This window comes from Bactrocera latifrons, unplaced genomic scaffold (genome assembly GCF_001853355.1).
Source record: "Bactrocera latifrons isolate USDA-ARS-PBARC rearing strain unplaced genomic scaffold, ASM185335v1 scaffold_3, whole genome shotgun sequence".
NCBI lineage: Eukaryota > Metazoa > Arthropoda > Insecta > Diptera > Tephritidae > Bactrocera > Bactrocera latifrons.
In genome coordinates this window covers 3592436-3604888 of record NW_017536629.1, presented here as the reverse complement: position 1 = coordinate 3604888, position 12453 = coordinate 3592436, and the positions used below count along the sequence as shown (strand labels likewise).

The 12453-nt window shown below is 40.0% G+C and overlaps 1 protein-coding gene across 1 annotated transcript; it reads right to left on the bottom strand.

Annotated features, from left to right (window-relative positions):
* Positions 1-33: 33 nt before the first annotated feature.
* LOC108970352 (glutamate receptor ionotropic, kainate 2) lies at positions 34-11964 on the bottom strand. Its single transcript, XM_018935681.1, has 13 exons — positions 11620-11964; positions 10919-11074; positions 8338-8432; positions 8072-8161; positions 7767-7924; positions 5117-5792; positions 4877-5046; positions 4558-4818; positions 4369-4500; positions 4107-4305; positions 2685-2796; positions 2506-2625; positions 34-2390 (listed from the first exon to the last, which is right to left on the bottom strand). The coding sequence occupies exons 1-13, from the start codon at positions 11735-11737 to the stop codon at positions 2095-2097; spliced, it is 2583 nt and encodes an 860-aa protein (XP_018791226.1). The 5' UTR covers positions 11738-11964; the 3' UTR covers positions 34-2094.
* Positions 11965-12453: the final 489 nt, after the last annotated feature.

Here is a 12453-nt window from a genome sequence, read left to right as displayed (position 1 = left end):
TTGTAAAAAAACAAGTTATAGAAACGAGTTATGTTTAGGGTTAGTAAAAATGGAGCATTACACGATAGAACAATATGTCTTCATGATTGAGTTTTTTCGACCATCCTAAGCGATGGAGTTTTACCTTTATGGGTTTTATAGTTGTTAAATTGCCGTTATGAGAATCTACATGTCATTGTTGAAAAACATTGCATACATAACGTGCCACTGCTTGTCGTTAAGGCTTAATTGGACCATACTTTTTTTGAAATTAAGCAGTAACCGTTACTGGTGCTCGATATCGAAATTGATGTGGCCAATATGTGATTTCAACGAGATGATGTCACATGTAATACAAGCACTTTAATTACAGCTGAGATAATTTCTGGTCATGTTTATTTCGTTTAGGTTATCAGAATTGTTGGAATATGGGGTCAAAGGCCCCCTAGAACGTGTGATTTAACTTATTCGATTTCTTTTTATGGGTTTATTTAAAATCAGAGGTCTATTGCAACTAGCCGACAATAATGCGTGTTTTAAAGGAGCAGATCCAACTTTCGAGCAATGAAATTCAGTAACATTTATGCAGAATAGTCATAGAAAATGTTGACAAATCAGTGCGTATGTGTATGAAAAATAGCGGAGGACTTTTGGCCGATGTAAAAATAAAGGCCGAAAACTTGGTTTTCTATTTAACTTAGATTTTCCAAATGAGCAGCTCCTTGGTGTAGAATTACATATTGATAACTAAAAAATTTAAGCACGAAAGTTTTTCCAGCAGGGGTTTGGAATTTTTCTACAAATAGCTTTCGGTGCGTTCATAGATACTATATGTATGAGGAAGTAGAATGTATATTGATATATGGGAAACCCTGCTAAGTTAAAAATGAGAATTTAATTGAATTTCCTTCGACTCTGGTACAGTTAAATTCGTGAACGGGCACAATATAGTAATTGTAATATATTTTTCAAAATGCGATTTTATTTTACTGAATGATATTTTTTTGTGTTGGGTTCTTTAGTTTGTGTTTAGAAAATACATACATACGTATTATCGGTGTATGCATGCACTTATGCATTTGTGCAGTCGTTGAGCTTTGTCTTTCGTTCCAATATGTTTATGTATGTATATATATAACGGTATGAATGTACGATTATGTGGTATGTATGTAAGTTGTTTTCAATTCGTTTATTATTTATTACTAATTTCTATGTGGTTACATTGTTATAATTAAATCGCTTACGACTAAGACTTTCGTTTATAATTCGCTAAATTGGCTCGATGGAGGAAAAACGTACATTGGTATAAACTATATATGTGTATGTATGTATGTAGTCATGCGTCTATGCATATATTTATACATATAGGGTTCATTACAGTTGTAAGCATAGATTTTGTTAGTGTTTTAGGAAGTTGTTAAGCATTGTTAGTGTAGATGTATGATGCTTATTCGAACTATATACGAGGATTATAAGCAGATTTTGGATTAAGGAGAATTTTGTGCGTATTTAATAGAGTGTTTTGATGCGCTTTGGCTAGTTACAGCTAATTAATGTTATAGATAACTGTATTTTAATTGAAGTAATTAAATTAGCATAGGCTAAGTGTACAAGTTTAGCATTTTGCTTATGATACAGCACAATTCCAATATGATTATTTTTTGTTAGTGTTAAATGCATATTAACTTATCGCTATACATATTATCTATAGTTAAATATATTTAGCGCTGTGTTTGTATGTATACAGCATATATGTGTATGTGTATGTGTATGTGTGTTACGATAACTCTAGCACTAATCTAAATACTCATTAGGTATGCGCTTATAAAATATTTGAAACTATATTTAAATTATATATGTCTACATATATGTCTATCTGTTATGTATTTATGTTTTACTAAATTATAAACTAACCTCAATTAAATTAATGTTAATATGTTCGAAGAAAACTTAATGCTCAAATTATGTAAAATTCGGCACGCTTCAAACATCAATTCTGTTGAATTCTTTCATTCTGCGCTAGATTTATGCTATCTCAAACCTTTTCTAACGCCATGATAACTTTCGCTGTCCCTTTCGATGGTTAGCCTAAACCCACACATCCTGCTTTTAGTCTCATTCGTGCAAAATCGCACTTAACCGCTCTTCGACGGCGACCTTTCGCGATTTCCACACAAATTCACAGACGGCAATAACACATGCCACACCCATACCGCCCATTAGCACGACGAACACACCGCCCACATTCGCCAGGCCCAACTCGTTTGCGGCCGATGAGGATTTCGATGTCTCAACGCGACAACTGCCACCGCCACGTTTCTCCTTCCACCATTTGGTTTTCAGTATGTGCAGTTTGCCCTCCTCCTGCAGCTTGAGTATGACGCCATTGATGGCGGTGCGATAAGGGGAATCTGTAAAGCAGCAGTGATTGCATTATTTACCGCTAAACTCAGCACTTTTGTTGTATATAATTGCAGTAATGAATTTTGTGTAAAGAAATGGTAAATAATATATTTATCCACTTACTCGGTGGCGCTGCTATGCCATAACCCTTGGTGTCCAACATGCCGCCGACTTGTGTCAGCTCACAGTTACGTTCGGTCACATATTCGATGGATGTGGATTCCATGAGGAAGGCATATGAACCTGCAAGACGATATATTTTCTGAATAATTATACTAAAATTTACGGTTCCTTTAACATACCTTTGCCTTTGGCAACGCGCTCCACTCCTTCGGCGTTAGTCGAGGTAAATACAGATGGACGTGCAGACTCCATGAATGACCACATGCGTTGATAAGTTGATATTTTCGATTCCTGTTGTGAACAAAATGAATAATTGGGTATCAGAAAACTAAATTTCAGTGAGATTTTGCTGACATTAAGGGCACAAACTGTATAGTACATTCACATTAGGACCCAAGCTCGAGTTTACGCGCAATTTTGACGTTAGGCATTTTAAATACTATTCATAAAACCGAGTTATCCACCAAACAAGTTGCTTTTAAGTTGACTTAAACACTAGTTCCTGTTGTTTATTATTCGAAGTTAAACTCGGAATGCCTTATAGTTAATTGCCATAAACCAAATCTTTAAGCTCCAGGCGCATAGCAAATGTATGAAATAATATATAATATAACTCAGAGTCATTGAACGAACCGGGTCTCAAACCCATAATGTAAAAAACATTAGCAATGAAAAGAAGAAAACAGCTGTGTTAACTAACGCTGAGCAATACTAAAAGCTCTGTCAGGGGTTTCAGGGTTTTTCAATCTGCTCCTTCAGAAAATAATTCGAGCTGCAGAGCTGAATCGAGGAGATAAACTTTTTTATAAGAGCTGCTGATCTACGCCAATGATATTGATATTATTGGCCTCAACATCCGTTCCTCTTCCTCCAGAGTGGATACTAGTGAACGAGGATCAAACAAACGGTCGTCCCACTCGCGCCATGGCTCCCATGTCACTGTTGATAGTCATAACTTCGAAGTCATAGATAATTTCGTCAATCTTGGAACAGGTTTTAACACCAACCACAATGTCAGCCATGAAATCCAACGCATAATAACTCTTCTCAATAGGAGCTACTTCGAACTGGGTAGGCAATTGAGAAGTAAAGTTCTCTCTTGACGAATAAAAACAAAACTGTATAAGTCATTTATTATTCCCGTTGTGTTATATGGTACAGAAGCATGGGCGATGACAACATCTGATGAGTCGGTATTACGAGCTTTCGAGAGAAAGGTTCTGCGAATTTTTGGTTCTTTTCGCATTGCCAACGGCGAATATCGCATTCGATGAGTTGTACGAGATATATGACGACATTGACATAGTTCAGTGAATTAAGAGATAGCGGCTACTCTGGCTAGATCACGTCGTCCGAATGGACGAAAACACTCTAGTTCTGGAAAAGGACCTAGCTACACTTGGAATCTGTAAATGGCGCTAAGCAGAGAAAAGAAGAACGCCTGCCTCGGCTATAACTGCTCAAGAGATGTCTACGCCATTAAAGAAGAAGAAGAAGAAACTTCCGGCAAAGCGCTTTGAGGCTATCATATTAAGAAAGCTAATGCATATACTATGTATGCATAAGCTAGCTCCATTAGGTTACCGCTTCGATCTACTTACTCTGAAAAACGCAGCCGTACTGCCACCCTTTAATGCGCCATACTTTATACGCGTTTGCTTTGCCAGATCCTCAGCGCTTTCAATAGGAGAATCCATGCGTTCAACGGTGAGAAAGGCCGCCAAGTTAGCTGTGTACGATGAGATCATGATCAAAGTAAAAAACCACCATATGCCAGCTACCATTCGCGTTGATAAGGCTCTGTGTTAAAGACAAAAGCATTTTAGAAAATTTTGAAGAAGAGTATATAATTATTTAACTTACTTGGGTAAGAAGTCGCAACCTTGCTGCATTAGTGAACCGATTGCGAACCACATACAATTCATTAGTGTGAATTGACTTTCTATTTTCTCGCCATGCGCATCGGAATATGCGGGCCATTCATAAGGTGTGAAGCTGTAAAAAAAAACTGCTTTTAGTTGTGGATTGCTATATTATTCACTCAAAAATTACCGTGCTAAAATGAAGAGAAGCACCGAAACACCCAAATATGCTGTGGCCATGTAGATCCAAACGTCGAGCGAAAGCGGTGAGAGGAATGAAAATAAGTTAGGCGGTTGTTTAACGGGTTTGCGATAAAGCACCGAGACGCCCAAGTTCATGAAGGGCATGGTGAAGTCTACCGCCTGTTCGCGCTCAAAGGTGATGGTGAGATCAGCAACCGCAAGATCGGCGCGTTGCTCCAACAGTTCGCGTATCATGCCGTTCCATTCGCTAAGGCAAGAAATATGCAGAGTTGTATGAGAGTCTAAACTCCTAATGCTTAACTTACAGTGTTTGTTTGTTGAAACTGCCATAGCTGCCATCTGGCACTAACTGAATTTTGTAATGGAAACCCAGAGCCTTGGAGATTTCATGTATGAGATCAACAACGTAACCTTCAAACTGATCGTTGCCTGTAAGTGGAACTGCTGACTCTTTGCGCATGCAATATGGATTGCTCTATAAAGTTTAAAAATTATTAAAGCTTCATACAGTATTAATAACTCGCATTATATTTCGTTGTACCCACCAATAATGTTGTGACTGTCAGCGTTTTGTTCTTCAAGTTCGCTTCAATTTCGCGCTGTTTTTGGCTGTAGGTACGCGTAAAGTTGATACCGTCCGGCAGTGTTGAATTCCATGTGCCAATTTTGCGTATACCCATCGGCCCTAATTCGATAATGTCCAACACGAAATCGGTGCGAAAGCCTTGATGATCAAATTTTATCACATTGGTTAGACCCTTCATTTCGACGATCTTCATATAGTTGATCAAACTGAAACCATGTTGCCATGTATTTTGACCATCACAACTAATGGGATGTATATCGATTTGTTGCGATGTATCCAAATCATGTAATGCTTTCGCGAAAAGATGTACCGCATCGTACATTAGCGCAGTCTCCGCTCTCACCGTACTCAAATTGGCAGAGCGTTGTAAGCCCTTGTCGTCGAAACTCCACTGACGCACCACATCCGAGACGACTTTTTCGTTAATCAGACGAAAGCCGGTTATATTCGTGCCACCATAACGGAATTCGTCTAGGTTGATGGTATGCAGATCCAGTGAGGTAATCAAGTAACTGTGATAGTCGCTCATCATGCCAATTTGTTGTGCCTGCTTGAGTACTTCGTAAATTTTATCGCTGGAACAGTCGAGTACGATGTGCGCTTCGGCGGAGTTTTTGATTTGTTTTAGCAGTGGTCTGGCGTGAGAGAGAGAGAGAGAGTTTTGTTAATATAAAAGCGTAAGTATTTGTCAAATAAAATCATAAAGTATCTTCTCAAAAAACCAAGTTCAGCGGAAAGCTGAAATGTTACAGTGGAATCATGGAAACTCTAAGGGTGTTGTATTTGCAAGGAAATTCAGATTAGCACCTATGCAGTAAGGCAAAAAATATTTTATAGAAACCTATGTCAGCAGTTTCCTCTTATCTGTCTCGCTTTAACGAAATTAAAAGAAAAAAATCTACACTCCAAACTCTTCAGCCTTCAGGAGAACTACTCAGAAACCATATCAGACGGCTTCGCCGATTTATGACGCACTATGTATGATCATCCGAATGAGGATCAGCCTACTTAACAGATCTGGTCGGAAAGATTAATATGAGTTTGACAGATATGTTTTCTTATAGATTCTCATGCTTTAGTGTTCTGAAATCTGGTAACTAGGAGAATTCTGTATTGGCTCCATTATATAGAGACTGTACTGCGTGCTAGGATAGCTGAAACCACTATGGGGAGAGTAAGATTCATCTTGGCACTACAAAGAGCTGTCCACAGGGTGGAGTTCTATCCCCTCCACTAAGGAGAATAATAGTAGATGAGCTCCTTGAGTTGGTCACAAACAATGGCATTCGGTACCAGGGGAACGCCGATGAAACTGTCCTAATATTCGTCGCGACAGAGTCCAAAGTCTAGCACAATGAGGGTGTAATACGGTAGGATTAAATATCAATCCGTCAAAAACATCCGTCGTCCCTTTTACTAAGCGAAAATCTCTTTCGAACTTAAAGCCCCTAACACATGGTGCCAGGGAGATGGAGATGTTAAAAAGGTTAAAATCCTAGTGCTCACATTAGGCTCAAACTTACGGTGGAATAGTCACATGAAATTAACACTGTTCAGAGCCCACAAGGCAGCCATGATATGCAGACGCCTAGCCGGTAGCTCCTGGGGCTGCAAGTAATGTATCATCCGGTGGCTGCATACCATGAACATAAGGCCTCTTTAGGGCGGTTGCTTGGCCATCGAAGGTTTTCGGTAGACCTTCAACTATCGAAGTCATGCTGGAGTTCATACCGCTGCACTTAGTGATCAAACAGGTGCGAATGCGATGCAAAGCATACCATGTTGCTCATGGCAACCGAGAGTTTTGGCAAAGGGAAAATAATGTCGCCTAACCAAATAAGGACACACCACTGGTCCTTCTTCCAAGAGACCGCGTTACGAAGAAAGTGAACTACAAAAAAAAAAAAAAAAAAAAAAAAAAAAAAAAAAAAAAAAAAAAAAAAAAAAAAAAAAAAAAAAAAAAAAAAAAAAAAAAGAAGTTTAGAGTTACTCTCGTTGATGGGGCCAGAACTATACTTTGGCGTGGGGTCCCACACCATAAAGAAGTTGCTCCGCTCGGTGGAGAGAGTGGGAAGAAATGGCACCGGCAGCAGGCAACAGCAATGCGCCACGCCAAGTTAGTACTGTAGGCGGAACGCTTAGCAAGTTTTAGAGATATGCTCAAGCTATCACGAAATAAACTCCGTCTCCTTGTCGCGCTCTATACTGGACACTGCAGGCTAAAGAAATACTTACCCAACATGGACCAGAATACCTGCTTCTAGAATGCCCAGCAGTTTATAGAAGGCTGACGGCCCTAGGATCCATCTACATGGATTGGAATCACATCACCTATCTATCACTTTAAATTTACCAATTATTTTCTATCTACATATCTATCTAGGTATCATGAGCCAAACCAGCAAGCTCATAAAATTTACACAGCTCGTGTATAGAAAGATTTAGTTTCAAAGTGTCTTATGGTCATAACTATTTCAGGAAAAATTCAAATACGGCTTTAAAGTTTTTGTTATTTAAAATAAAATTACTTTATGTAAGAAGAAACTATAAAAAAAATATTCAAACGAGTCAACATTACTGAGCGTTCAATGCAAAATGCGGTCACTTACCTATAATCCCCCGATAAACTCAATTGTCGCACTGTAATCGGATACGGTGAGTTATCATGCGCCTTGATTAACTCCTGTAGCCGTACAATGCCGTCATTGTTCTCATAGATAATGGTGAAAGTCTTCCATTCCCATTGCTTCACGATATCCACATAAGCCTGAAGAGCAAACAATGAGATAATGTGCATAAGTATAGCGCTGAAGCCGATTAACGGCAAGTTAAGCTCTCACAATTATTTTAAGTGGCCCAAATGTGTGTGTGTATATTTGTGTGAGTGTGTATGTACATAAATCGGCAGACATACCTTGGCCAGTGTGTTTGGATGTGGATACAAGTTCACCAGGCAGCTTTCACGTCGCAAACGGTAATCCCAACGGTTCTCCAAGTGAGGAATCTACAACGACGAAAAAAAACCGTTTTAGTTAAAAAACTAACGGAAGTGCTGCAATGATGCAAGCAAATCTAATGTCGGTATTTGCTTTGGATTTGTCAGTACATAAGCTCTGACTTGCTTGCCTTTAGCCTTAACAGTTGCGATAACTGTTAATCCTTGCGTGGGTACATACATACCTCCATATTGTCGCAGATGCTTTGCACATGGCTCGCGGTGTTCGAGGATTGTGGCCCGAATATGGCTGCCACGCCAATGTTCAACAAGCCGCAAACTGTAAATAGTGGCAAGCAAAACAAAAGAGAAAAAATTGAAATGTTGCAAAAGCACAAAAAAAAAAAAACAAAAAAACCAACGCAACACCAACTAAATCAGTATGCTCAGTGCACAAACAACAACAAACACCAAATTTATTTAAAATTCTACGAACACACATACGAAGATGAGCGCATGTGCCCGACCGAGCAATGAAAACAGAAACTACGCCGGCCAAACTGGTGATAATAACCGTTATTCGTTCGTTTTTATAGCTGCCTTTACGAGTTTGAACAACTCCCCTGCGTCGGTGGTCCCGCCGGTCCTTAACTACTTCACTACTTGTCTTATGTTATGTTGTCGTCGCTGTCGCAAATGCGCTACGTAAACATTAATAAACCAGCATGCCTCGGCATTTCCCAGGCGTACTGTGCTTTTACACAGTTGCCAGTACTGATTTCGTCCGCACTACACCACCGTCTTTAGCATGCTACCAAGGATTACCAACTATTGTGCCGTATTCTCATTCTTCTTTTCAATTATTCGTTTACTGTTGTCTTTATGTGGTAGCGGATAAAAAGCGGAAGTCATTCATACGCGAATAGTATTTGTTGGCTGACCTTTGTCGCGACCTAACCAACTCGTATTGCGATTGGGGGAGCGACGTTTCCTAAACCGATTATCCACTATCTGTGTAAGAATAGGGAAGATAATATAAAATTTCAGCTATGCGAGAGCGTGTTATAATAATTTTGGAAAATGGCGGAATTGAATAAATTGGCCAAACGCGTTTTTTATAAAATATTTTTGAAAACTGAGCATGTCTAGCGAGCCTTTTGCTATATAATGAGCACAGCCTTCCGAAATCCTCTGAGACAAAGAAAGTAAAAAATACTGAGTTAATTCTATAAAAAATTCGAAGAGTTCACGATGAATCTGTGGTTAGTCGCAAAGAAACAACAACACTCTTGATTGCTTTATATTGAATGAACTCCTCCCTTTTATATCCGAAAGTCTGCAAAAAGAGACTAATCGCAAAAATTCGTGGCATCGCACATAGCAGTCCCAGTGCGATCTTTTTGATCAGCATCTAACCTAACCTATGTATATAATAGCATAGAAGAAATATATTCTACAAATAACTCTTGCCAACAAGTGCTTCTTCGGACTGAGTTGGCAATTGAGAAGTAAAGTCCTCTCTCGATGAGCAAAGACCAAACTCTACAAGTCATTCATCATTTCGGTTCTGCTATACATATGGTGCAGAAGTATGGACAATGACAACATTTGACACCGCTTACGAGACTATAGCCAAGTGACAACAGCGCGCCAGTAGTTCTTCCCTTATGCTATTTGGTGCCCCAATTGCAGATTACAATCTTCCTAGCCGCTGTCTGTAAATTCGCTGAACTATGTCGTAAAGCTTATCGTTCCATCGACTGCGGTTTTCGCCGTTGCCAACGCGCAAAGGACCAAAAACATTTTTCTCGAAAACTCGTAATGCCAACTCATCGGATGTTGTCATAGTCTATGCCTCTGCACCATATACCCGGACGGGGATGATGATTGACTTGTAGAATTTGGTTTTTTTTCGTCCAGAGAGCGTTTTATTTCTCAGTCCAAAGTTGAAACTGTTGTTGGTCTTAATGCTGGTTCTAAGACATACGAAATTATCTACGACGTCATTTACTTCACTTCTTTATAAAGTGTGGAGGAAGCAGAACTAACGGCGCGGCTGTTGAGGCCAATGATATCAATACCATTGGCGTACGCCAATAACTGTATATTCTTATAGAAAATGGTCCATTGTCTATTTAGTTTGGCAGCTCGAATTATTTTTTCCAGAAGTAGATTGAAGAAGTCGCATGATGGGAGAGTGGCCTTCCCTGAGCGTCCGTTCAGCCATTGGGGAATCGGGTTTACCATCTCCTGGAGTTAAGCTTTCATTGCAATTCAGCAGGCTGGAAAGGCAGGTTCCTTTGTCAGCCATTGGAGAATCGGGTTTATCATCTCCTGGTATTAAGCTTTCATTGCCATTCAGCAGGCTGGAAAAGTGCTCCCTCCATAATTTCAGTAGAAGCTCTGAGCATCTGTCACTAGATCACCTCTGGAGGTCCTAAAAGAATATGCTGAAGTCTTAAAGACTTCTGTTAGTCGCGTCATCTTTTCGTAAACTTTTCGGCTTTGCTCCGGTCAGCCAGCTCTTTGTCCTCATGCATTTCGTCCGGTCAATTATTTTGTCCGCAATAGCCTCTCGCTCTTCAACATTCGGTATATATCCGATCCTGCACGTGTTGTGGTCGATAGTAACTTTGCGAGGTAGAGAGTTTGTTTTCATTCCACTGCGACACAGCGCAGCATTTCTATGTCAGCAAATCTCCCTACAAATACGTCAGCTAAGAAATTCAATCAACTTGTTGTCGGTAACTATAAATAACTACGCCACTATGATAAGAGCACATCAACCAAATTGGCAAATGTTTATAAATAAACCAGAGTACTCACCCCTTTTGCCCGCATGGAAGCTATCAAACGGCGAGATGCGCTCAATTTGTGCCACCAACTTGGAGCGCGGCAATATTAACCGATCCGAGTTGATGTGCTCGACAGCTTGACGAAAGGCCAACTCCTGTGTGTCGTCGGTCGGATGAAATAGGCCACCTGAGGGGCGAATGCGAAAATAAATAAATGCACATGCATCAAAAGCGGCAACGGTAAGTGGGATAATGTGGTACGCGCAATCAGCAGCTCATTAAGCGGGGTTATGAATGAAATAGGGGAACGCAGGAGAACATTAGAGCGTGAGCGGCGCAGAATAAGAAACAAAAGCAAAAGCGGAATGGCGGAATGGCAAAAATGAAAGGTAAACAAAAGTGCCTTATGTGTATTTTTAATTTCATTTAATTGCGTTATTGTGAAAGCAAGGAAGTTCGTAATTTCCGCTCATCCGTGCGCTCGAGCTCACTAGCCCTTCAGAAGCTGCTCAAGTGTACGCTCACCGCTGCTGCCCTCACTACTACATGCATAATCTTAAAGTAATAAATTTAATGCAATCAAAAATCAATAAATCAAAGTGGAAGCGGGCGCAAATAGACTTCATGAGGCTGATGGAGGCTCATAGATAATCGAGCGTTGGCGTAGCCGAGTGCGTCTGATAAGCCCACTTGGCAATGTAACTATTTATAAATTCTTCTTCTATTTTTTACCGATTTTGATGACATCGGGCAACGCCAGCGTGTGCTGCAGCAGCGCGCTGAGCACGGCGAGGCAACAACTCAGACGCAGATAGCGCCAACACCAACGCGGGGACACCGCAGATTGCATCTTAACACTTTAGCTGGCGCTTTGCACTAAACTACTCGCGGCTGTATATTGTTTTAATATATTTTTTTCAACTTTTAGTATACACTTTGCAGCAAGTTTTTTTTTGTATTATATTTATTTTCTAGACTTCTTCACTTGCTGCTACTACTCTTCACATACACATGCACACACACGCGTATCCGCGCCTCACACTTGTAGATACATTTTTCTTGGCCCGAATGTTTCGCTTGCTTTGACAGTTGGAATGTTACTGAACGCAGTTTGACGCATGGAAAAGCGTTTGACAGGATGCTGCGCTGTTACAAATATTGTCATTTGTTGTTGTTGCTTCTTGTAATCATCTTATTTGTTGCTGCGAGTTGGTGGTTGCAATGTGACAGTGTTTACGATTACAAATGACAGTTGCGGCAATTGCGCAGTGGATGCTGCGGCGCGTGTGGTGTGGAACCAAGCTTGAGCAGGCGTTTACGAGAGCTTTTTAGGAGAAAAGCTAGTAGGCAGTTTGTGCATAAAATTCCAGTTACGAAGTGCTTTTAAAAACTGCTTTACCAACTGTTTTTAGTTAGTTTGGACACCAAGCATTCTTTTTAAGTTCTTCAGCCTTGGGAGAGAGCTTTGAAACTGGTTAATATTTTTGTAGTTCTTTCTCAAATTTTAAATTTCCTCTGGCTTAACTTTCATTTCATTTTCACTGAATTCGACCCCAACTGGTTCAT